Below are 24,161 nucleotides of genomic sequence, written 5' to 3' on the forward strand. Positions count from 1 at the left end.
TGTGTTTTCGTGTTAACTTTGTCACTGATGAGGTCGTTATAGTATGCTAATGACTTGCTTGAAATGTTAAACAATTCCCCGAACGCTTACAAACGACTACACAGCGGGAATACGACATGATCACAATAACTTCCATTCATCACTGCAAGGATATGATAATCAGATTAATCAAGATATCATTAAGATCTTATTACGAACGCTATTAACTAATAATCAATTTCGTACATGAAAGGTAGATTTGAAACTTGAGTTATTGATTTACCTAGAACAACAGTTACCTATGGAAATACTAGCTGAAATTTCCTGCACTTTCACCAAACCATGTAATGGTTGAGAAAGAACCGTTATTTTCCTTCCACTTGCTAGTACTGGAAATCCATTATAAAAAATTTCTTTAAAAATCTAATGAAATGCAATTCTTAGGGTTATCATGGGGTCTTTTTGCACGATGTTCACACCGGGGAAAATAAATGCGTGCCTTCCTCCTTCGCCAATATTAAAAAATCACAAAAGCGAAAATCGAAGTACCTTTTGCAAGTACTTTTTAAAGAAAACACTGTAATGCTTTTCAAAGGTATTTGTAAATGTTGTGGTTAATATAGAAGTAAGTGGTGAATAGTGTAGTGTCACAAATCAGAAGCTAGGCAAGCATCTCTGAATGTCTTGGTTGAAATACCAAGTAAGATACAAGTTGTATATCGAGGTGGGTCTAATGACACAAATAAGTAACCACATCAGTGACCACGAAGGTAAAATGCTATCATAGTCAAAAAGTTTTTATGAGATAGAGCTGTGCAACTTTACTCCTTCCTGCTTTGATGACCTTAAGTGTTCTAATCTGATTTTCTTGTAGTAGTGTTAATGGCATTCTGTGACGGAGTCATTTTCAAGACATATGCATTTCAAGTCCATTGCTTGACCTTAAGGTAGCACCGTTTAATGGCCTTTTCTTTGAGATGTCCGCGATATTTTCCACGGTATTGTTACGAGAATTGTGTCTGGATGTTAGTGACATTAAAAATGGCCAGGCATTAAGGAAGTCGGTAATTTGATAGGTTGTTTATGCTAATATTTTCATAGTACTTTTTAAAAAGGTAATGACTCAAGTACATAACAGTCTTTGACTTTGTGTTTAGGGAATTACATTGGTTGAAGGAAATTACCATGTGTCATTCGCATACTAAATCTTCGTTTAAATCTGTTTATATTCACTTGGGTAGCATTTACCCCAGGATTCATTCAGGATATAAAAATAATGTCAGCCCATTAACGTATTGTACTGTTTCCCTTATGACGTACTTTCATGCATTGACGCTATTCACACTTAATTCACGAATAAGCTTTATCTTTCTTAATACCTGCCTTTTCGTTTATGCTGTCGACACTGTTGAATATTACGTCACAGTTCACCTACACTTTAATCCACGCTGTTTTGCTGTCGGCTGATTTTAAAACATTGCATCAACCCAACAGTTCATTTCGACACATGGGCATCAACGTGTGTCTGATAATCACCATTTATGGCTTATATCGTCAAATATTTATGGATGAGCAGGTATAATTTAATGTTCAGCTCTGTGTAAATGGGAAATTTAAAACTTTTAACTCCAGCTTATCCTGTCCCCTATCACATATTATATCCTTAATTATGAGGTGGAAGTATTGGTAAAATGTATGCATACGATATACGTTAGGTTTGAACTATTAAGTCCAGCTATCTATTTTCTTACTAACATTAAATGTACTGAAAATGTGAAAGAAGACTAGCATGCACTGGTTAATTACGACCCCCATAGACCCATAGAACAGACATTTCTACAAAATACTTGGCTTGGCACGGAACGGTCATTTGAGCCTCTACCCAAAGAGGTAAGTACCATCATTGCCTACTCATTGCAGAACAGCTCCCTTTTTATGGCGTAACAAGGAACTTCTAGACGACCATTTGTTGTGTAATTGAGTAATCTTATAAAATATCTAGGAACCAATGAACAATCAATTCAGTGAAATATGGATTAGCGGTATGTATGGGTAACGCGCTGATCATAGCCTGAACGCAAAGTCAACGGAATGGATTCAAGTTAGGAGAAACATTGCTTCGACCAATCACGGGATTTCGTCAAACTACAAAAATTGTAATCGAAATAAGTGTGATGACGCAGGTTATATTTTATATCAGTTAAGTGTCTAATGTTAACCCATATGCGACATTACAGAGTACTTTGTATACTTATACAGGATATTCCATGAAATCCAACCTGCATGTCACATTCCATTGGCAATACAAATATAAAACCGACAAGATAAAGAACAGAGATATGTACCTAATGAGGTCTGAATGAATTACAGCATTTATATATCTAATGAAGTCTGAGTGATTCACTATAAATATGTACATAATGAGGTCTGAATGAATTACAGCATTTATATATCTAACGAATTCTGAGTAATTCACTATAAATGTGTACCTAATGAGGTCTAAATGAATAACAGCATATTTATGTATCTAACGAAGTCTGTGTGATTCACTATAAATATGTACATGATGAGGTCTGAATGAATTACAGCATTTATATATCTAACGAAGTCTGTGTAATTCACTATAAATGTGTACCTAATGAGGTCTAAATGAATAACAGTATATATATATCTAACGAAGTCTGAGTGATTCACTATAAATATGTACCGAATGAGGTCTGAGTGGATTACAGCATTTATATATCTAACGAAGTCTGTGTAATTCACTATAAATGTGTACCTAATGAGGTCTAAATGAATAACAGTATATATATATATCTAACGAAGTCTGAGTGATTCACTATAAATATGCACCGAATGAGGTCTGAATGGATTACAGCATTTATATATCTAACGAAACCTGTGTAATTCACTATAAATATATACCTAATGAGGTCTAAATGATTTACAGTATATATGTATATATATATATCTAACCAAGTCTGAGTGATTCATTATAAATATGTATATTATAAGGTCTGACTGATTTACAGTGTATATATATGTATAACTTAGCCTCAGTGATTTAAAGCAAAGTTATATCTAACAAAGTCCAAGTGATTTAAAGTAAATATGTATCTATAAAGTCTAAGTGATTTAAAGTAACTATGTATCTATAAAGTCTAAGTGATTTAAAGTAAATATGTATCTATCCAGTCTAAGTGATTTAAAGTAAAATTACGGCTAACGAAGTCCAAGTGATTTAAATGAAATACATATGAAATAATGTCGGAGAGATTTCCAGTAAATAAAAAAATATAATGAAGTTTGAGTGATTTAGAATGTTTAATAATATATATCAAATGAAGTCTGATAAATTAAAGGTAAAGACATTGAAGCCTGAGCGATTTAAAATAAATTCATATCATATCTTATCAAATCTGAGTGATTTACAATTAATATATAATATGTACATATCAACTGAAGTTTGAGTGGTTTACAATAATTATATATCAAATGCAGTGTATGTATATCTAATTAAGACGGAGTAATTTACAATAGATACATGCCAAATATCTTATGAACTCGGAGAGTTGTAGTAAACATATAAATATATATATTATGAAGTCTGAGTGATTTTAAGTATGATGAGTTCTACTTTGAATAAAAGTTACATATCAAAGACAAAGGAACAAACCTTTTCTATAAGTCAAAACATTTGAACAATCCATATAAGAATGCGCGTCAAAAAAGAAGACTAAGGAATGTTTAATCTTTGAGCTTAATAAAGTGAACTAAAACCTCAATTAGCTCATAAATGTTTTACAGAACAGCAAATGAGTGCCTTCCGATATACGCGCTTTTTAAAGACCCTTTAGGTCTAGTGGATTTTACGTTTTAATAGGTTTTCTGATTTATCGAAATGTCAATTAGGTATATAATTGTTTAAGTAGTAGTTTGGTGTCACAATACAGTACTTAAACGAACACTGAAAACATCAACCGGTAGAAATGAAAGGAAGACGATGCAAGTTAATCAATAGAAACGAATGCGGTGTGTACTTACCTAGGGGAGACGATTTTGTCCTGCTGATATGAATAAACTGGAGGTCAGTCGTTCTTTAGAAATTTAAATTCTATTTAAAGCATTTATGTGTTTGACTACATTACTCTTTGTAATGATTATTATTCCTCTACAATAAATGCTAACTAACAACTCGTTGATCAGGAAAGCCTGTATCTATTGGAGTGACGTCATATCTATACGTGTGACAAATACGATGACGTGATCTTGTCACGTTATAGTTACGCTGTTAGTGACAACGTGTTTGCTGGAATGATCAGTTTGTCAAATTGTAAATTGTTTTAATGAAAGCACGTTTAAACGCCTTTTCTTTCTTAAAAGAATATAAAGATTAACTGTGACGTAAGAACGAACGATAGGTATGGATAAGTTCTTTTTTACTATAGCTAATGTTTATAAGTATCACCAGTATGGTAGAGGGAACCTTAAATATGGTAAAGGACGTCAGCAAAGTAGTGGAAAGTACAAATAAAGGAGTGGTGGTAGAGGCTATGACGTCATAAAAAAATGAAAGTTGCAAAGTGAAGAGACACTGTGACGTCACGTTGGCAAAGTAGTTGAAGGCACTATAAAACAGTAGTGAGATGCTGTGACATTAATGAGTTAGTGGAAGGTTCTATAGAAGAGTCACGATAAAGGGCTGTGACGTCAGTGAAGTAGTGGAAGGATCTATAGAAGAGTTTTGACAGAGGCTATGACGTCATAAAAAATTGAAAGTTGCAAAGTGAAGAGACACTGCGACGTCACGTTGGCAAAGTAGTTGAAGGCACTATAAAACAGTAGTGAGATGCTGTGACATTAATGAAGTAGTGGAAGGTTCTATAGAAAAGTCACGATAGAGGCTGTGACGTCAGTGAAGTAATGAAAGGTTCTATAGAAGAGTCACGATAAAGGGCTGTGACGTCAGTGAAGTAGTGGAAGGTTCTATAGGAGAGTCACGATAGAGGCTGTGACGTCAGTGAAGTAGTGGAAGGTTCTATAAAAGATTCACGATAGAGGCTGTGACGTGAGTGAAGTAGGGGAAGGTTCTATAGAAGAGTCACGATAGAGGCTGTGGCGTCAGTGAAGAAGTAGGTTTTATAGTTAAGAAGCGTACTGTAAAGAGGTTCTTATGGGGATAGCGCGTAAGAATTGTTCCTGCTGCCCCCATTGCATGATCATAAGAAGCGATTAAATATGGAATCTTATCTGTTCTCTTCTTTCTAAACAACTTTCTTCTTTCTAATGTCTCCCTTGATAGTGCCTCACTTTTGGCATTTAGTTGATCGTTCGCCCCTGTGAGGAAGGCTTTGGGTTCTGTCCCTTGGCCGAGACATACCAGAGTCTGTAAAATGGTAGTTTCTATTCCTTCTTAACGCTCAGCTAATCGAGGAGTGAAGGAAAAATAAACATTAGAGTTGGATAACGCACAGTGTAAAGGGATGCTTATTTCGTGATTTTGCGTTCTGACAACATCTCAAGTAATGTGAAGATGATGTCAACAAGAAGCTAACCACACGTTTCTCCGGAACCGTGAGCGTTGAAAAGTAAAATCGAAAAAGGTATGTCATCCACAACTACACATTAGAGTTGTGTCCATTCGTGTAAAACACTGACATCTCACCTTTCAGGTCATAGTGACAACTGTTATAGTAATCAATGTTGATTAAAGCAACAACGGCATAAAACCCTGACTACAAAATGTATTGATAAACAATAAGTATACATCCAGAAAATCATTACACTAAGGATTGGCTTTGCAGTACCGAATCAATTTTGGCATGTCAACTTAATGAATAGGCACATGCCCCGGCACATACATTGCAACTATATGCTAGTACTAAAATAAGTTAGAATTATGTAATTGAAGTTAGCTTATCAATCGTGTGTCCAGACATAAAACCCCTTAACACAGAAGAAACTGCGTTGCCTAAAATTTAAAATTTTGTAAGATATAAAGCGTTCACGATACTCGAGAAATACAAATATATGTTTGAATGTCAAATTCCTCTCTGTTTGCCTTTACGTGCTAGGAGTGTAATGTTTCACAAAGAAAAGTATCATTTTGATTGAAGGTAACATATGTTAATACGCATTTGAAAGTTTCAGACAAAACTGACCAATCAACCCAGTCTTTGGGAAGTGGCGAGGTGGAGTTCAGACATCAGATAAAACTGGTGGTGCAAAACACTTTTATGAATGCAAAATATATATAGGATTTATATGTTTACTGGAATATGTGCGATGCTGATATTTTACTGTTTTGTATATGGTATATGTTATTTTCGAAAGTGGTTTATTTTAATATACATTTAAGACCATTCAGACATACAGCTTTTATGTAGGCGTAATTGTGCAATTTAGGAATCAAATCGAGTTAAAGGCATTTCCAAACCATTTTCCCTATTAGGATTTTAACACCAGGGGACTAAAAGTCATTTCGATGATAATCCTCATAACATTAACGTCAAAATATCTTTTAGAGTACTTTCTAAGGTCGACAGGAACATTGTAATGCTTAATTGGCATTGCTATCCTGCCACTATTACTATGAAACGCTACTTGGTAAACATTTGTCAATTAACTATTTATAATACTACACTGCGCTACCCAGTCCTACGAACTAATGATAGATTAGTATTGCTATTCATCTGAGATAACAAATATACATTACAGTGTATTACATAAAAGCATACACTTTACGTCAATATGCCAAGCAAAAAGTATAAGAAAACACACCCGATATTACACAATAGTATAAAGTTAATGTCAATATACCACTCAAATGATTGGGAAATTCGACACAGAACGGTAAATAATCGATAGAATACAAAGTTACATATTTTAACATACGAAATCTTTGTGGATGCAGAAAACCATACAGAGCAAATTTAGGCAGACCGTAAAGATCCCTTTGATGACATATACGCAGAATGAATATGAGCTGCAGAGAATCCACAAGAAGAGTCCACCACCATGTAACGTAAAACCGTCACTAGCAATTCACAGGTGACGTCAACGTACAACTCAGATTATTAGGAAACTTTACCCAGTATAAGAAACCATCAACCAAAATACATTGAAACATTGCTTCGACCAATTACGGGATTTTGTCAAACTACAAGAATTGTAAACGTAATACGTGTTATGACACAGGTTTTATTTTCATAGAGAAACATATCTAATATGAATTTCACTTTCGTAGTCTCCGATACCGGGATTGGAAATGTCAGCAATATTGCTCCGTCGAATTATTCAATAAATCGAAAAATAAACAGAAATTGATAAAACAATGTTTTTATCGATCGTCTTTGAGGTGGTTAAATAGCACTCTCGGGAGGTCGTTTGATTATCCTGGGACAGGAACAAAATGAATTTCAATGTTTATATATTTATATAAACAAAAAATGTCACGGAAAATGAAAATTAAATATGCATGAACCTAACAAGGCTTCTAAACTCGACCTTGGTCATTGATTGTGATCTTAGTACGACCAACTACATTTTTTATTCAACGGGGGAGAGAGCGATCTTTTCTTATATCAGCAATTAAAAGGGTTATATCGTCCACAGAGTTTGTGAAGCGAAATAATTAGATGAGATTGCATTGTGTTCCTTCTGCTGGAGTTGTCTTAATTACATTTTTACACACGGCATGAGAAGGAGCGGTTTTATACAGATTTTGAGTCTTCCGTCGGCATTCGGCCAAATATATGACTATAACGCATTACTTCACAAACACTGGCAACGTTACACACATGTTTTGCCTTCTCTGAGCTTGTCAACATATTTCTAATCAATGCCTTCGTAAAGTTACCATTTACGACTTAAGTTATCAAAATATCCCTTCTTTTCAGCCGTTAGTTCGTTTAATTTGTCTTACATGTACCAGATAACATTGTATGCCAACCCGGTTTTTTTCGAAAATGATAGGTTTCTTTATTCCTTATGTCCGCTAAATGGAGCCGTTTTAAAATTTTACAAAATAACTTGGTGCAAGACAAACGATTTCAATTTTAATTCAGATACACTATATTATGCAGTATTGTAAGTGGTATTCACTATTAACAAAAATATTTCCATTTAACCTGATAGTTCCCTTTTTGTGGTTCGGGGAAAGAATAGACCTTTTGTGTCCCATTGTATGTTGTAAGTTGCGACTTAAGAGCTCCCTGTAAAATCCGGGATATTCTTCGATTTCTTCTTCTTAAAGGATATAAAAGAGATCATTCAAATGTAATTGATCTGATGCCCCCATTACAACATTCGGAGTCCGTCTTCACCTTTCTCTCTTACCACATTTTATTTCCAGGCACCCTTTTTCACATATCTTTAGCTGTTGTTTGAACGTTAAGTAAACAATCAAACAAACAGAAACTGTTAGTTTACATAAACAATTATTCGTGTTTATATGACCCGCTGAAATACTTTTCGAAACGATTATACAATTAAATATTGAATTAACACGTTGCACTGACAGCTTATTTCAATGAGTTGGTTACATTAATAGTCGTCTCGAAGCAGATACCATTCGATTCACAGATCGCTGAACTGCCAAAGTCGCGTATTGTATTACATTACGCATTTCTACTAAACCCAGCGTAATGCAGATAAACTTGGTACAAACACCGAAGATTGATTCTGTCCAGACAACATGGCATAAACAAGCATGCGGGTAACAGTGACCTAAGATACGACCACCAGTATTTTCTTTTATATGGTGTCAAGTGGCTTAAGATCACACGTCGGTAGTACTTCCGTCCCCTTACATGGGGGATGTTTGTCGAGAGGACGACGGGTTGGTCGCAATGTTGATGGCGTCAAGTTCAGGTAAGAGGATGATGTTTATCACATTGTCCTATTGATCAGTGTAAGTAAGACTGAACATGGTTAGTGACACGTGCAAAAAGGCGCCATTTCTCTTGGGGGGCACACCATTAGGACCTGTCATACAAACCAGCCGCGCAACACACAGTTAACAACGGAAAGGTTGCTGGCTGCCTGTGTTAAGTACATAAACCTTAGTAAACTGACTACAAATAACGATATTAAAACATCAACACTGACACAGTGTTGTATATATGGTTAGCTTTACTTTATAAATATTGGAATTATGGAGCTTAACGACTTATTTATTCCAATTTAAAACTTGTCTATATTTTCATCTGAAATATATCACATAATTTAAGATCATTTCAGGTCGGAAAAAAATGCAATTGTTAAAGATGATAATCATATATATACATATGTTGGTGGGCCTAATTAATTCTGAATTTACAGCGAAGAGTGTGTAACTCATTATAATACATTGTATATACACAACATTTACCGAAAGATGTCGCGATTAGTAAGGTAGGGAATGCATACATCTTCTTCACGTGTCACACCAAATATATGTAATCGTTGAACTCTTCAAATACTACGAATGTCAGATTATAAACTAACCGCTCCGCCCTCAAATGTTTGTGCATGGCAATATATTTACATTTGCATGGCATTGTCACTATATAGCCTCTTTGAAAGCTGTGTCGTTGATGGGACTTTAATTTCCATGCATCACGAGACACAATTATTAGCGTATTAATACAACACTGACCGGAACTACAATATCCAATGTAAATAAACATGACGGCTGCTGAAATATCGCTGGGCATTGTGAGATTTGACAATGTGATTGTAAATTTATGTGCAAAATAAAAAATAAAATAAAAAAACACTTTTATTACAACGAAAAAAAACCAAGGTCTGCAATATCGTACAAAATGCACATCGTTTGAAATCACCAATGCCGGCAATGGAAACAATGTTAACGCTCATGCAGAAATATCGGTTGTTACACTGCACTGATCAACAGGGGTTCGTTACAAATGTCTGAAATACACATATTCTATAGACCTACTGACACATATGTTACAGACCTACTGATATGAGTCACAGCACACATAAACATTTCAAACATTTGTAACGAACCTGTGCTCCGTCGCAAGATCACTCACTTCAAACGCTATCAGTTTCACGCGTCTCGCATCCACGGTTCCTCCTGTTCAGAGGACATGTCAAATAACGACGCTGTTATAGAATCTACCGACTGTTGTCAGGTTCCCATACAATCAACAAATAAATTCACGCCTGGATTCTTCAAAAAATGAGCAAAGAGAAAAGTTCGAATTAACTTCCAAAAATAACTCCCTCGTGGAGGGCAAGGTCGGATTTACGGTGTTCATTGTATTTGTCCATGCGCGAAATTTGTTCCGGGGAAAAATCGAAACAATTTCAAATCTAGTTTTGAGCTCAGAGTTCTATTGATAAACTTAAATCACTCTATAGACATATCATACGCAATTGTATTGATACTGTATTGTAGAATAAAATTGAAGTGTTTGTTAAAATTTCGAAGTACTACTTTGTTTGCCAATCAGCAAGCGACAATATACGCTGTTCAAACTATTGAACGAAATTGTGTGGACTGTCGATAAGGCGGGCATTCTTAATTTTAAATATAAATTAAAAGTTAGAAAAGAACATAAGAGGCAGAGAAAACGTAAATATAAGTATTAAACTGTTTTTGTATGGTATTTATGATCTATTTGAATGGCACAGCTTTGCAAGCAAACAAATCATAATGCGCTAGCGCGCATTATGTTGTTTGCTTGCAAAGCTGTGTCATTCAAATAGATCTTAAATACCATACAAAAACAATTCAATGCTTAAGTGAAGCAAACAATCTTTAAGGGTAAAGCAATTAAAAATCACTCTGTTTGGTGTTCATAATTATGATTCAAAACCATAAGAAATACCAGTTGAAACATCAGATGCTTTCCTTTTTTGAATTGTTTCTCATTATTTCATTAAAAAAATACAGTAAAATTTAGTTCTCATCGGTGATGCTAAGGGCCAACCAACTGGAAATCAACTTCTGTTGCTGCGAAAGCTTCAAACAACCGTAGCATTTTCCAGCGAATTTTCCAACGCAAACGGCACTATTTAATACACAATGTTACAAACAACATTTACTCATGCCATAACGCCACTTTCTTGAGTTGGAATAATTGCTTTGCACGTTCTAACACACAATTCGAGCAATTACACCTTGAATCGTATTTTCTTCCCAATTGAAATTTTGTCCGGCAATGCATTTGCTCATTTTTCAATAGATTTGTTTGAAACTTTTCATGTTGTGGCTGTACCGGTTGTAGTTGCGCCCCATGAACTAATTTGGCGTTTTGATTTTTTTTTTATAGAACTATGCCCCTTTTCATAAAAACTTTGATAAATGTTTGTTGGCTATGCATTTGCGCATTTTCCAAAATATTTCTTATCATTGTTTTGTGTAGTGAGAGTACCATATAAAGTTGTGCCTTCTTAAACAATTTTGCATTCCTGACCTTTAAAGAGAGTTATGCCCCTTTACATAAAAACTTTACGCCCAAATGCGCCTTACAATCTTGCCTATTCGCTCTATGTTTTTTTTTTATTTCTGCCGATTATGGAAATTTATAATATCTTGATTGCAGTCTTCTTAGTGATTATGAATAAGTCTGGAAACTGAAGCGTACATGTTACTGTAATCACACTTCCTCTTTTTTATCAAGAAAATGGCGGGAAAATGTCCTCCTGACGGAAGAGAAAATAATGACAGATCAGGTAGCCAACTTCAAAAAATTTAGAAGCAATGGGATCAAAAATTTAAACCAGAATACAGAGAATGATATTCCCATTGTCATTATACAATGTACGTATATGCGTGGTATACCTGTCACCCCCTCGATGACTACTCTGATTTTACACTGTTGTCATCTCAGGAATGATTAATGAGAGCTAAAGTCATGAAAAAAGAAGAAGACGTTTCCAAATCATCGTTGCAGGATTTGACAAAAGTACATGTACGGGTACACCTAACCTAACTTTTGTTTTTGTAAAATTATTGGTAAAAGAGAGGGCCTATCTACCAGGGTCACTTTCAAAAGGAAGCTGGTATATCTAATTCATATCTATATTTACAAAATTATTGAAATAAGAGAGGGCCTATCTACCAGGGTCACTTTCAAAAGGAAGCTTGTATATCTAATTCATATCTATATTTACAACATTGTTGGTATAAGAGAGGGCCTATCCACCAGGGTCACTTTCAAAAGGAAGCTGGTATATCTAATTCATATCTATATTTACAAAATTATTGGTATAAGAGAGGGCCTATCTACCAGGGTCGCTTTCAAAAGGAAGCTGGTATATAAAATTAATATCTATATTTATAAAATTATTGGTACAAGAGAGGGCCTATCCATCATGGTCGCTTTCAAAAGGAAGCAGGTATATCTAATTCATTTCTTTATTTTTTTAAAATTATTTGTATAAGAGAGGGCCTATCTACCAGGGTCGCATTCAAAAGGAAGCTGGTATATCTAATTCATATCTATATTTATAAAAACATTTTCACATATTTAATTTGAAACCGAATAAAACACCTCACAGGCTGGTTGAAAGATCAATTAATGAAGGCCATTGATTAGTATATTAAAGTGTAAATACAAATTGTGTTGATGTGAAAGGCGACAGGATGTCTACAATCTTTATATAAACTACAGTAAGTATGTAACTTAGTCAAGGAAATTCCTACGTAACTGATTTCAAAACGTTAATGGCTGGTTATCCAATAACAACAGTCAAATGACAAGGGAAGTTATAACCGACTTTTCCTTTCCTTTTTTTCTTCTATTTCTGAACTTCCTATTAGATAAACAACAGTAATAAGACACACAGATTTATATTTGAAACCTTTTACAACTTACTAAGATAAAAAGAGACTATATCGTCAATGAGATGTCGGTGCGATGTTACATTCACTCGCTAACAAAGGACACGCAAGGTGGCAGCACATTAACTTAATGGGAATCGGAAGTTAATCAAACACGGCTTTACTAGTACAATGTTAGCGACACGGTCATGGAGGGTTGGCAGTAATGTGTCTGTAATTGGCATTCAATTCAAAGCAAGTAATTTGAATCAAGTTTGTTAATGCGGTAAAGTATCAAAAGCTCTTAGACAAAATGATTACGAGCACACAATACTCGCTACCACGCCATATGAAAAATTCGTTGTGCACGTCAAAGTGGCATAAAAAGGTGATGTGAAAATGTTAGAAGATTTACAATTCACGTTGCTGCACCACCACATTTGTTCTGCCCTGCATTACAAACGAAATGTATGTTGAACGAGACGAGCTAATTTTAACATGAAGAATCCTCAAAAGAGTGACTTTTTACTCAAAATGGGAAATAATTCATCATGTCGTTAATCACATAGCCAGCAATTTTAAACGGATAGGCTGACCAAACAATATAAACAAGACACGAGTTCAAAGACGTATAACTGAAGTTAATGACGTTACAAAATCTGTATACTTTTTCAATTAAGATTTTATAATCGAACCACTACGTTACATGTATCTCGAATGAAAAGTCATGTTATATTTGCTTCCTACGATAGAAGTATGAAATATTAACATCATAACGCACGGAATTTGATGTAGAAAAGTCCTATGACAATTAGTTACCGATTTTTGTTCAGTGAAAATATATCCTTTTCAATGGTCTCGATGTTAATATATTCTTTGATCATATGTTGTCTTAGCTGTATAGATTTAGAGTTGAATTATAGTTTTGTTAACACTTGGTTATTCTAATGTCGTTTGTTGTCCTTTACATCACCTGATATACGTGTAATATTGTTACCCAATGCTGCAGTGTACCTATAAGTGACGGGTCGTCGAGGATACCTTTTATTTATTTAGTACCTTTCTTTTCAATTTGAAATAAAATCCTTGGAACATCTGTTTTTTGTGTAATAAATGCCAGTTATAAATTTAAACAACTTATAGGTAACTCTTTACCTGACAAACATATATCTTTCTCCAACATTTATATAAACCTCCTAGGTGTTGGTATGGCAATGTCTAGATAACTACGGGATATGCTGTCTAAAGGACAGTCCAATAAACGCAGTTCTCCTGTTACCTTTCTATCTAACCTGTAATAAATGCCAGTTATAAATTTAAACAACTTATAGGTAACTCTTTACCTGACAAACATATATCTTTCTCCAACATTTATATAAACCTTCTAGGTGTTGGTATGGCAATGTCTAGATAACTACGGGATATGCTGTCTAAAGGACAGTCCAATAAACGCAGTTCTCCTGCTACCTTTCTATCTAAACTACAACCCTAACTGAATACTATTAGCGTTTTGTGGATACATATTTCCACCATAATACGTGTAATCCAGACTTAGTTTTCCTTGTTAGAGGGTAACTGTATTATAAGGTTTTTTAATTGAATTGAGGGCACACAGAGGTCATGCTATCTGATTTACCTGGATACGGTATTTGAATCACATTAATTAAGGTAGTTGGCCTCATTTAACCAGCTACTAAAGTATTAAAGGTATCAACAATTACTTTTCAGAACCAGATTAATGAAGCTACATTTGAAATAGGAACCAAATTAAGAATATAAATAATAAGAAATACAGTTTTTTCAAACTTAACCGTAATGTTAAATATAGGTATACACGTAAGAACGTAAAATGTTTGCCGTAAAGTTGCCAATTTATGAAAGCATTAACACGTATATATCATATACCAAGGTTGACGGTGTATTTAACTTGTATTGAAAACATGTCTAATTGTGAAGGTGACTTCATTAGAACACAGACAGGGGCGAAGTATATAGGTTTCAGCAGTATCATTCAAATGCTCACATTGCTCACAGAATTAAACGATATTGAAAATTCTCTGGAAAAAACTCTCATATAATGCTAATTCGAACTTCAATATTTGAACAGTAATACTTCGGTGATGCCTCGATATACGCACGATATCATTAATGGTGCCCCCTCCCCTCATCCCCATAACAAAACAAAAGAAAACAAAAGAACAAAACAAAAACAAAAATAAACTTACACTAAGAAGCATATTTTTTTCAATTATTGTTCTATAAAAGTGATGATTTATATTCATTCCTGTTCATAAAGGCGATATGATATGAGGACTTACCTTTTGTCAGTGTATATCGCCATATCCCCGTAGAGAGGTATACTAGAAACCATGGCAACGAGCGGAAGAAGGACATACAGCAACACCCAGGTCTGTAGTCTCATCTCAGTGGAATCTTGTGGCCAGAAAAAAAGATGACAGAAGTCGAAGGTTAAATACAAATATTCATGAGAGTTGTTTTTATCTATATCTAAAGACGCAATTTCAAAGTTAAAGAAGTGGAACATGTATAATGTTTCTCGCTTGAAATTTCAAAACAACGTTGAAAAAAGACATGTATCCGAGAAAAGTCTAATACTCCCTTTATGCTAAGGTTAAACAATGTGACTAAAATCACTATTTTCCAGTAACTGTCTAATCAGGGATAAGTATTTACTGTAAAACATGACAATAAAAGACAGTCCACGGATGTGATATTACCGTTCAGACACCCGATTTGATTATATAACCATGTCTTGCTTCGTCACTATCTATGTAATGTCAATTATCTATGTGCCTATACGAAATGTATTCGATAAGACGTTCGTTTTCTGATGACCGAAATTCTCATTTTAACTGATTGTGGAAAATCCATTTAGTGTTATATGATTGATATTCCTAAAAGCACACGGAACCTCGATTTGAATAAATGTTCAAGACTTTAATATAACGGATCTCAAAGTTGTTTCAGTTACACAAATAATACAAGATTAATGACACCGAAAACGAAAACGTTGATTGGTTTCGCAAAGACGCAGGAAAATGATAACCTTTAACTCGTGTCTTTAATCTCTCATTAAATAAAAAAGCGTCAAAATCACCATTTTTAATTAGAGACCATGCTATATAATATGGTAAAGGTAAACTCTAATTGCGAAGGGGTACCGATGATGATCATTGTCACACCTCACTGAACATCGATCTTAATTTTTAGTGCATATATGCCTCCAATGAAAAAGGTTGCATATCGTTTGCCGAGTACTGCTACTGATAGGGTCACAAGACTACTGCAAAATTCTTATGTTAATAACCAATATGTTTTAGCGAGTTTCGAGTTGCAGATTCCAGAAACAGATTAATCAATAACCACCATAAACACAATAACACCTGTCATTTGATGGTTCACATAGAGTCATTACATTGACAATCATTGTTGCAATGTTAATCAGGATAAATGTCACTCTGGTTAATGATAAAAAATCACATATAACGTTTTTACCAAGCTATGTTTTGTTCTAATAAAGAAGCTGTAGATGCTTGTATCTAAAATTAAAACACAATAAATATTGTAGAGCTTAATTTTTATCAACTAAATTTTCACCTTTCCGCCCAATATCTGTTATATCTGAAAGCTTTATACCAGCTTCTTAATAACAAAGATAATCTGACATTTTTAAAAATATTCTTTTTATTCCCTATTAATATCCAGCAGCGTGAACAGACTAACTAGGAGTAACTGACAGCTTACAATTTGGCGTTTTACAAACTATACTATCTAAAAGTAACTGACAGCTTAAAAAAAAAAGTCTTAGTAATATTGTACATGTTTATCCCACATTTTTTCTAACTGTGAATACCTGCCATCTTAAAACCACAATTTTAAAAACGTTATACTAACATTCTAGTGCCTGATATGTTTAAATCCACGTTTTGTAGAACATTTAGTTCCTGCCAGCATGAATCGAAGTTTTTACTACACAGGTTACTATTGTTATAACAACTTTAAAAGCACTTTGAAACTATTGGTATTTTTGAAAGATATACTGTATTTTCTGCTTTTATTATATTTCAAGATTAATAAAATTCACTGATTTTGCTTTTAAATGTATTGAATGCGCATACATAGAAACTATGAGCAACCTACGAATTGACACCTTAAACTGACTTTGAATGAGGATATGAAATCGTATTTCTTCGATATTTCTGCACCGTACACATGAGCCACAAACCGGTTATCAGTTTTGAAGCAAAGGACATCATCAAAGTTTACTGATCAATCAATTTTTTTAATGTTCTCACTTAAACAATATGTTTCCGTTTTTCATATCTTAACACAGCATTTATGAAAAGTCACAACATACATTTACATGTGTGATATAGATTTAAATAGTGATCTATTCTAATCTGTATAACATAATTTTGTAAATTAATGTCACTTTTGTATATATTTGCTATGTTGATTCAAATTGATAACTCTTACCTTCTGTTGTAGCGACTGATGAGTTTCCCCGGCTACTGACACAGTAAAAGTTTCCGTTTCGGTGACAATGTGTACTTTGCCTCACTGATCGCACGATATCACTCTGCAGTCGCTGTATCTATTGGCGGGAGCTGTCTGATGTCTTAGCCTTAGCAGCGTAATTCTATTGGAAGTCCGCTTTCAGTAAGAATTTATATTGGTTTGAAGAGAGGCCGTCCTGCTTTTGTTCCGATACGTTCAACAATTAAAGTGAACTGTAAATTATTCATGTGACTAATGTATCACCGAAGGCGTATGTTTGTGTCAGCTCTGACAGGGGACAGTTCCATAGCTTTTAAGACAAGCAGCTCAGCTCATTAATATTGTATGGGATTTTAAAAATACGTTATTTCGGATAATCTCCAAAACTTTTCGAAAGTTCCTATAGGAATATAAAGGGGGCAGATGTATTGATAGGCCGTCGCCATGAATTTGAATCCGAGGTTTGTTAAATTTAGGCTGGCGAGACGAGAGTCTCGTTATCTGAGGTCTGGATGTACCTTGGTTTGGAATGTCTCGAAAACTAAATGTTTATTAACTGCAAAAACAACTACAAAAACAGCCAGACAATTAAAAAACTCTTATGTATTGCAGTTTCTACAAAGAGAAAAGCAAAAAGGAAACCCAAAAAACCACACACGCACACAATCAACATTAATTCATTTTTATTTTTTGTACACTTCTAATATCCAAAAACGAGCTGTATAAGTACAGAATGAGATGCACGCATATCGACATACAAATCAATTTCAATCCTACATGTAAATAGCGGGGTTTTAATTATTATTTTTCTTAACATTTGTAGAACAGGAAATTAAATCAAACCATTACTTATGTATGTGTATTGAAGAGGTTGCATAATACTGCTAGGGATATTTGATTTGAAGTGTGATCATTATTCAATATACCCCTATGGGATACAGGATATTACATGTCGCGGAATCAAATCGGTTTCATTACACCAGACACGTTAATACATATCATCCTTACTATAGGGTTATAGGGCAGCAGGCCATGCCATTCAACTAACAGACGACAAGGCAGCACAATTCATTGACTTTCATGAGGACTCGTTTTCATGAAATCAATTACTTTAGCAATAACAGACGTTTGAAATATATTCAAATTAACATCCTTCAATCCTGTCATTATTAAAACAAGCATTTGTTTAATTGAACTTCGTTTGTTTTTTGGTGGTTAAAGTACCAGTACCAAAGCCCTAAGAAGACAGCATTACTTGATGGTGTCATCCCTTGGCTACCTTCAATGCTCTCTCACTCAAATATCATGACATGGTATCCTGACACACTACGTTGGCCGTATACACTATACCATTACCGTGCTCGAACACAGATTATGTGCCAAAGCAAAAGTGACTGTTTTGGTGATAAATGAATGAAACATTCACATTTTGTCAGTGATTTATAACTAATGTTTAAGCGACGTAAAACCGAATGGTGAGCATGTACCACGATTTATGCGAGTTACAAGAAAGTTGGTTTGAAGTTCATATTTGAGCACGAGAACAGTTTGATGAATAGGGCCTGGTCACACTATCCTTAACACAGGTAACTAAATGTATATCCAAATAAATAAGCATGCAGAAAGGAAGACTTTGTTTGTTTGTTTGATTTTGTTTAACGTCCTATTAACAGCCAAGGTCATTTAAGGACGGCCTCCCCTGTGTGCAAGATGCATGCGTGTAGTGTATGTGTGTGTATTTTGGGAGGCTGCGATATGTTCGTGTTTGTCTTCTTGTAATAGCGCGGAACTGATGCCGACTTTATAGTGCTACCTCACTGAAACATACTGCCGAAGCCACCCAGCAGGACGCCCCACCTGGTCACATTATACTGACAACGGGCGAATCAGTCGTCCCACTCCTAATTTGCCGAGCGTTTAGCAGGAGTAGAAACTGCCATTTTTAAAGACTTTGGTATGTCTCAGCCAGGGGACAGAACCCAAAGCCTTCCTCACAGGGGCGAACGCTCAACAAATGGCCAAAAGTGAGGCATTGTCAAGGGAGACATTAGGAAAAAGAAAGTTATTTAGAAAGGAGATAAGAGATAAGGTCCCAAATTTAGTCGCCTCTTACGATCATGCAATTGGGGGCAGCAGGTACAATTCTTACGCCCTACCTGCAGGGCAGAGAAAGGAAGACATTAGAAAGGAAGACATTAGCACTTCAGTTAAACTGGGAATTGCAACATATTTCAAAAACCAATACAACTCTTTGATCCGGTCAACGGTATCATTGTCGAACCAGTTGGTGATAATAAAGAGAATTATGTATAAGGTAAAGAGATTGACAAGGGATTGATCGTCATTGAACAAACAAAACATTGAAATCATTGATAGCCAGGTCCTTTAAGCTTTAAGCTAAGAAAGATGTGTCCATCTACTCCATCTACTGGCGTGTATTGTAATGGTTGGGTACTCTTCTAACGATTCATTCCCGTATATATTAACTACTGTGTCCAATTCTTTGTAATATGTCCAATCATTCCCCCAGTTCTCTACTTGGTACTGTGTGTTTATTTTCACTAGGGAAATACTCAAACCGTATTTTGTGATTTACAATGGTACATGGCATTCGGCAAACCTCGGCCGATTCCGGTTCATTTCATCTAACCTCGGATGTATGACGGTAAGCGATATGCAGCTACGCCAGCACATTGTGATGGGGCTATCGGTTTACTTATTAGGAAGACTTATCGCTTTACAAAGAAGTTCTTAAAATGGCGTTGTTCGAAGAGTGTATAGAGTTTTCATTGCAGAGTTGCCCTTGTTTAAAGAAAATTGGATAAACTTGAAAGAAAAGCAGCTTCAGACGTTAAAGGCTTTGTATGATGGTCAAGACTGTATATCTATTTTGCCAACAGGCTATGGAAAAAGTGTGATTTTTCATTTATTATCGTGGTTTGCTCAGCGTTAACATGCCAGGGAGAAACCGATGACTGTTTCCCCGTTAAATTCTATCATGGAAGACCAAGTGACGAGTCTTAGAAAGAGCGGAATAAGTGTTTGTTGTCTAAACATTACAGGTACAGTAACGAGTTCCACTATACATCTATAATGTTAAAAATCGACTTTTATCTGTGGAATATAGTACCCACACCCACTGTATTCCCATATGAGTCTGAAGTTCTGTAATTAATGAATAATAATAATAACACACAAAAAAAACCTCTTACATGCTTAAAACAATTTAAGCATATAAGGGTGATTTTTTTTTGTATTACTATTATTCATTATTGACAGAACTTCAGGCTCCTATGCATATATATATATATACATGCACCTGTATCATTGTCCGTTTACACTTCACATACATGTGGAATAGATAGATATAAACGTTCTTTTGATGTCAGAAGTAGCAATTCCTTGTATCAATTTGAAGGTACACACGGTTTTACATTTAATGAGGAAAATGGTGATGTGGACAGAGATGACGAAGTCGATCAACTCCGTACAGTTGCCATAGAGTGTGATGTACGATTTGAGGAATTGAAGAATGGAGAGTTTAACTTGATATATTCTCACCCTGAAGCCTTAATGAAAACCAAATTTTCCAGACTTCTGCGATCCAAATTGTATCAAGATCTTGTCTGCGCAATAGTTATTGATGAAGTCCATGTGGTTTCAGAGTGGTAAGTTTTATGAAGTACACATATGTATATTACTAAGTCTTTGTACTTAATTTTTACCACAATGATACATTATATAATGAATGAGAACAATATATACCAGGGTATATATATATATATATTCTAACATCAACACACAAGTTTTCGCTATGTTCGAGGGTTCGATTCCCTCCCTAGGCAGTATTGAATTTGAAGCTGGTGCAAAGTGGGCAGATTGCCTAGTGGCCCCACATAGCCCTAGGAGTACACTATTTTTTAAATACTTATTAAAACCATTTAAGGCTGTTTTTGTATGTTCACTTTAGAGGGCCGGGAAATGAATATTCAAATGTATTTGGAAGATCCAAGGTGGTAGGTTTCTGGTTTCAACAAATTTTATTGTATTTACAAAAGGATTAGACAACAGGTAGTGCCTATATTAGTCTTCTCCTGAAACGGTATACATTTGTACAACATATATATATTTATAAAAAATAATAAGATATATTTACAAAATGATCGATAATTAATTACGTATTGAAATAGATAATTGAAACATTTAAATGGAAAATATGTATATGTTTGAATTAATGATATGGCTGAATGTTTAAACTACACACACTAATAACAAGGTTAACACTTCTACCAGTGGCGTAGATGACTAGTTCATTTTCAACATACATGTACATACTTCTAAACACACACGCACACACATACACACATTCACAGAGCAGATTGATATAACGGGAAGTATTATATAAAAATATATTAATCAAATTCGAGTAAGGTGAATCTATTAGTTAAATCAATAAAATTCTCAACTTAAGATAATATATAATTATTAGTTTCTGGGGATAGCTCATTATCTCCTGATGTAGGTAATTTCAGACTAATAAATCCTATTACATTATATATTTCAAAAAAATCCTGTCTGAAATCAGAATAATTAGGACAAGAAAAAAAAAGGATCAGCATCTTTCACGGTGCTCCACCAGAACAACTGCCATCTTGAATAAGGTGATCAGTAAATTTATCAAAGTTTGTAGGTAATGCAATATTGTTCACTATTAGTATATACTTTCATAATTGCATAATTATATAATTTTACACAATTTCATTTTGCAGGGGAGACGAATTCCGTCCTGCATTTAAGAGATTAGATGAACTGGTATGTGTGTTTGACAAGGCTTTCCATTTAATGCTAACTGCAACAGCAACTCCCAAATCTATTGAAACTCTCACAAAACAAATGAATTTGAAAACTCCAGCAGTGATATCTGAAAATGTGGATCGACCAAACATTTCCCTGGAGATTAGAAATAGATTGCCAAATATTAAAAAGTTTGAAAAATATGATGACTTGATTGAGCCAGTTGCATCAGAACTGAAGGAAAAGAAGCATTCCTTCCCAGTCACCATAATGTATGTCGAAAACTTGGAAGCCATGGGACACTTTTTTTCAATACACCTCTCACGAACTTCAGGAAGATGCGTATGATGGGGAAAAAAATCCACAAAAACAGAATATTTGCCCAATATCACAAGGACTATCCAGAGTCAATGAAACATGTTATCATGCAAGAACTCCCAAAACAGGATCCAAAGATACGATTAGTCCTGGCGACTGTCGCCCTCGGAATGGGAGTGAATGCACCAAGCGTTGTGCGTGTTATTCATTGTAGACCACCAACTACCTTAGAAAAATACCTACAGGAAATTGGACGCGCAGGGCGTCTTGGACAACCATCTGCAGCAATTATGTACTTTAACAACAATGACATAGCGAAAAACAGGAAAGGAATGACAGAAGAAATGATAAAGTACTGCACTCTCAAAAGTTGTTTAAGACTCATATTGGTTAATCACTTTGGATTTGATAGTGTTGTTTTCTCAGGCCAAAAAGGAGATTGCTGCTCAAACTGTAAGGAACTGTTTAGTATGTGTACATGATGATTTAGTTGTACAGTAGCAGAATTTGTTATCCTGATTTGACATTCTAATACACAGGTGGTAGTTTTAATTGGATCAAGTAGTTTTTATGTCCAAGAATATCTATTGAAGGAACCCACACATGAAGTACCTGTTGTTTTTAACTGAACTATGGAAAATTGGAAATGCACACATATCTTAATGATGGTTCCTCCTTTTAATATTGTACCAGCTGGCATTTATTGTGAGATTTGTGACATTACCAGTTTTCTAGGTTTATTCTGAAAGATACATGAATATGCCCCTATAGCTATGGTCAAATTTTGGGATTATTTTTGATCAGCGAGTGTTTGTCCGCAACTTTGATTCAGACCATAACTTTCAAACTACTTGATCTAATTAAAAGTATACCAAAGATCAAAGCTGTAGATACCTTAATACCGTGAGTTAAATATCATTTTCTGAATCTGATTCATCTTAACTTTCTGCTGGAATAGCAATTCCTCTCTTCAGTCTTGCAACTTTCCTCATGACAATTTCCTTAAAAGTTACTCTATCTACATCAAATGGTGACTTTTTAAATTGATGAAAGTTTTCCAGCTTTCGTCCTTGAGTAGAATTCCAAATTTTCAAACGGACAAGTTCTTTCAGAACACACCTAACATCTCCTTCCAATGAACGCTTTCTGTGATGTGTATGCTTGTCATGAATATTTGTCATTCTATCAAAATTGTTAACAACATCCTGAATGACAGGTGCTGCTTTTGTTATGGTGACTATAGCCTTTTCAGTTCTGTTGGAACCCAGCCCTCGAATCAGTTCCTTCAATACCAACACTTCCGTTCTCTTTCTGTAAATCTGTAGCCTTGTTGTCACCTTTGTGTCCAGTCATGTTTACATACGATCCATACTTAACTTTCATTGCCATTTTCTCAGAGAGAATGATTTCTGTTTTCAGGATGTAGTCAATGCATTCTTCAAGGTACTTTGACAAAATGGAATGACTGAAGAACACTGGAATGCAAAATTTCAATGTCATGTTTGTTCTCTCTGAATCCCCCTCCTTAATGGCATCTTTGAAGGTTAAAATCAAAAAGTACCACTGAAGGAACTGCATAACATAATTGTGTAAAACATCCGAGTCTCCTGTTTCAGCTTTTGAAATCCTGACTGGGATTTTATGATTTGACACACAGATATCAACTGTTACTCCGTGTTTAGCCTGTTCCGGTGTAACGTTAAATATGACGTTGTTGTTGTTGATGTTCAAATCAAACTTGAGCATTCTTCCATCCACCATGCTCTTGACTGCAAGG

The 24,161-nt window shown here is 34.9% G+C and overlaps 1 protein-coding gene and 1 pseudogene across 1 annotated transcript in view; one reads left to right on the forward strand and one right to left on the reverse strand.

Annotated features, from left to right (window-relative positions):
- The window catches only part of LOC110465074, a 30,052-nt gene extending 12,621 nt beyond the window's left edge, over positions 1–17,431 (reverse strand). The window contains exons 1-2 of the mRNA XM_021520651.1: positions 17,252–17,431; positions 15,073–15,187 (exon numbers count right to left, since the gene is read on the reverse strand). Coding sequence (XP_021376326.1) covers positions 15,073–15,176 — 104 coding nt within the window. The 5' untranslated portion in view covers positions 15,177–15,187; positions 17,252–17,431. The remainder of the gene's footprint in view (positions 1–15,072; positions 15,188–17,251) is intronic.
- A 2,839-nt stretch (positions 17,432–20,270) lies between these two features.
- LOC110465075 lies at positions 20,271–22,949 on the forward strand (annotated as a pseudogene).
- Positions 22,950–24,161: the final 1,212 nt, after the last annotated feature.

This window comes from Mizuhopecten yessoensis, unplaced genomic scaffold (assembly GCF_002113885.1).
Source record: "Mizuhopecten yessoensis strain PY_sf001 unplaced genomic scaffold, ASM211388v2 scaffold11051, whole genome shotgun sequence".
Lineage (NCBI taxonomy): Eukaryota > Metazoa > Mollusca > Bivalvia > Pectinida > Pectinidae > Mizuhopecten > Mizuhopecten yessoensis.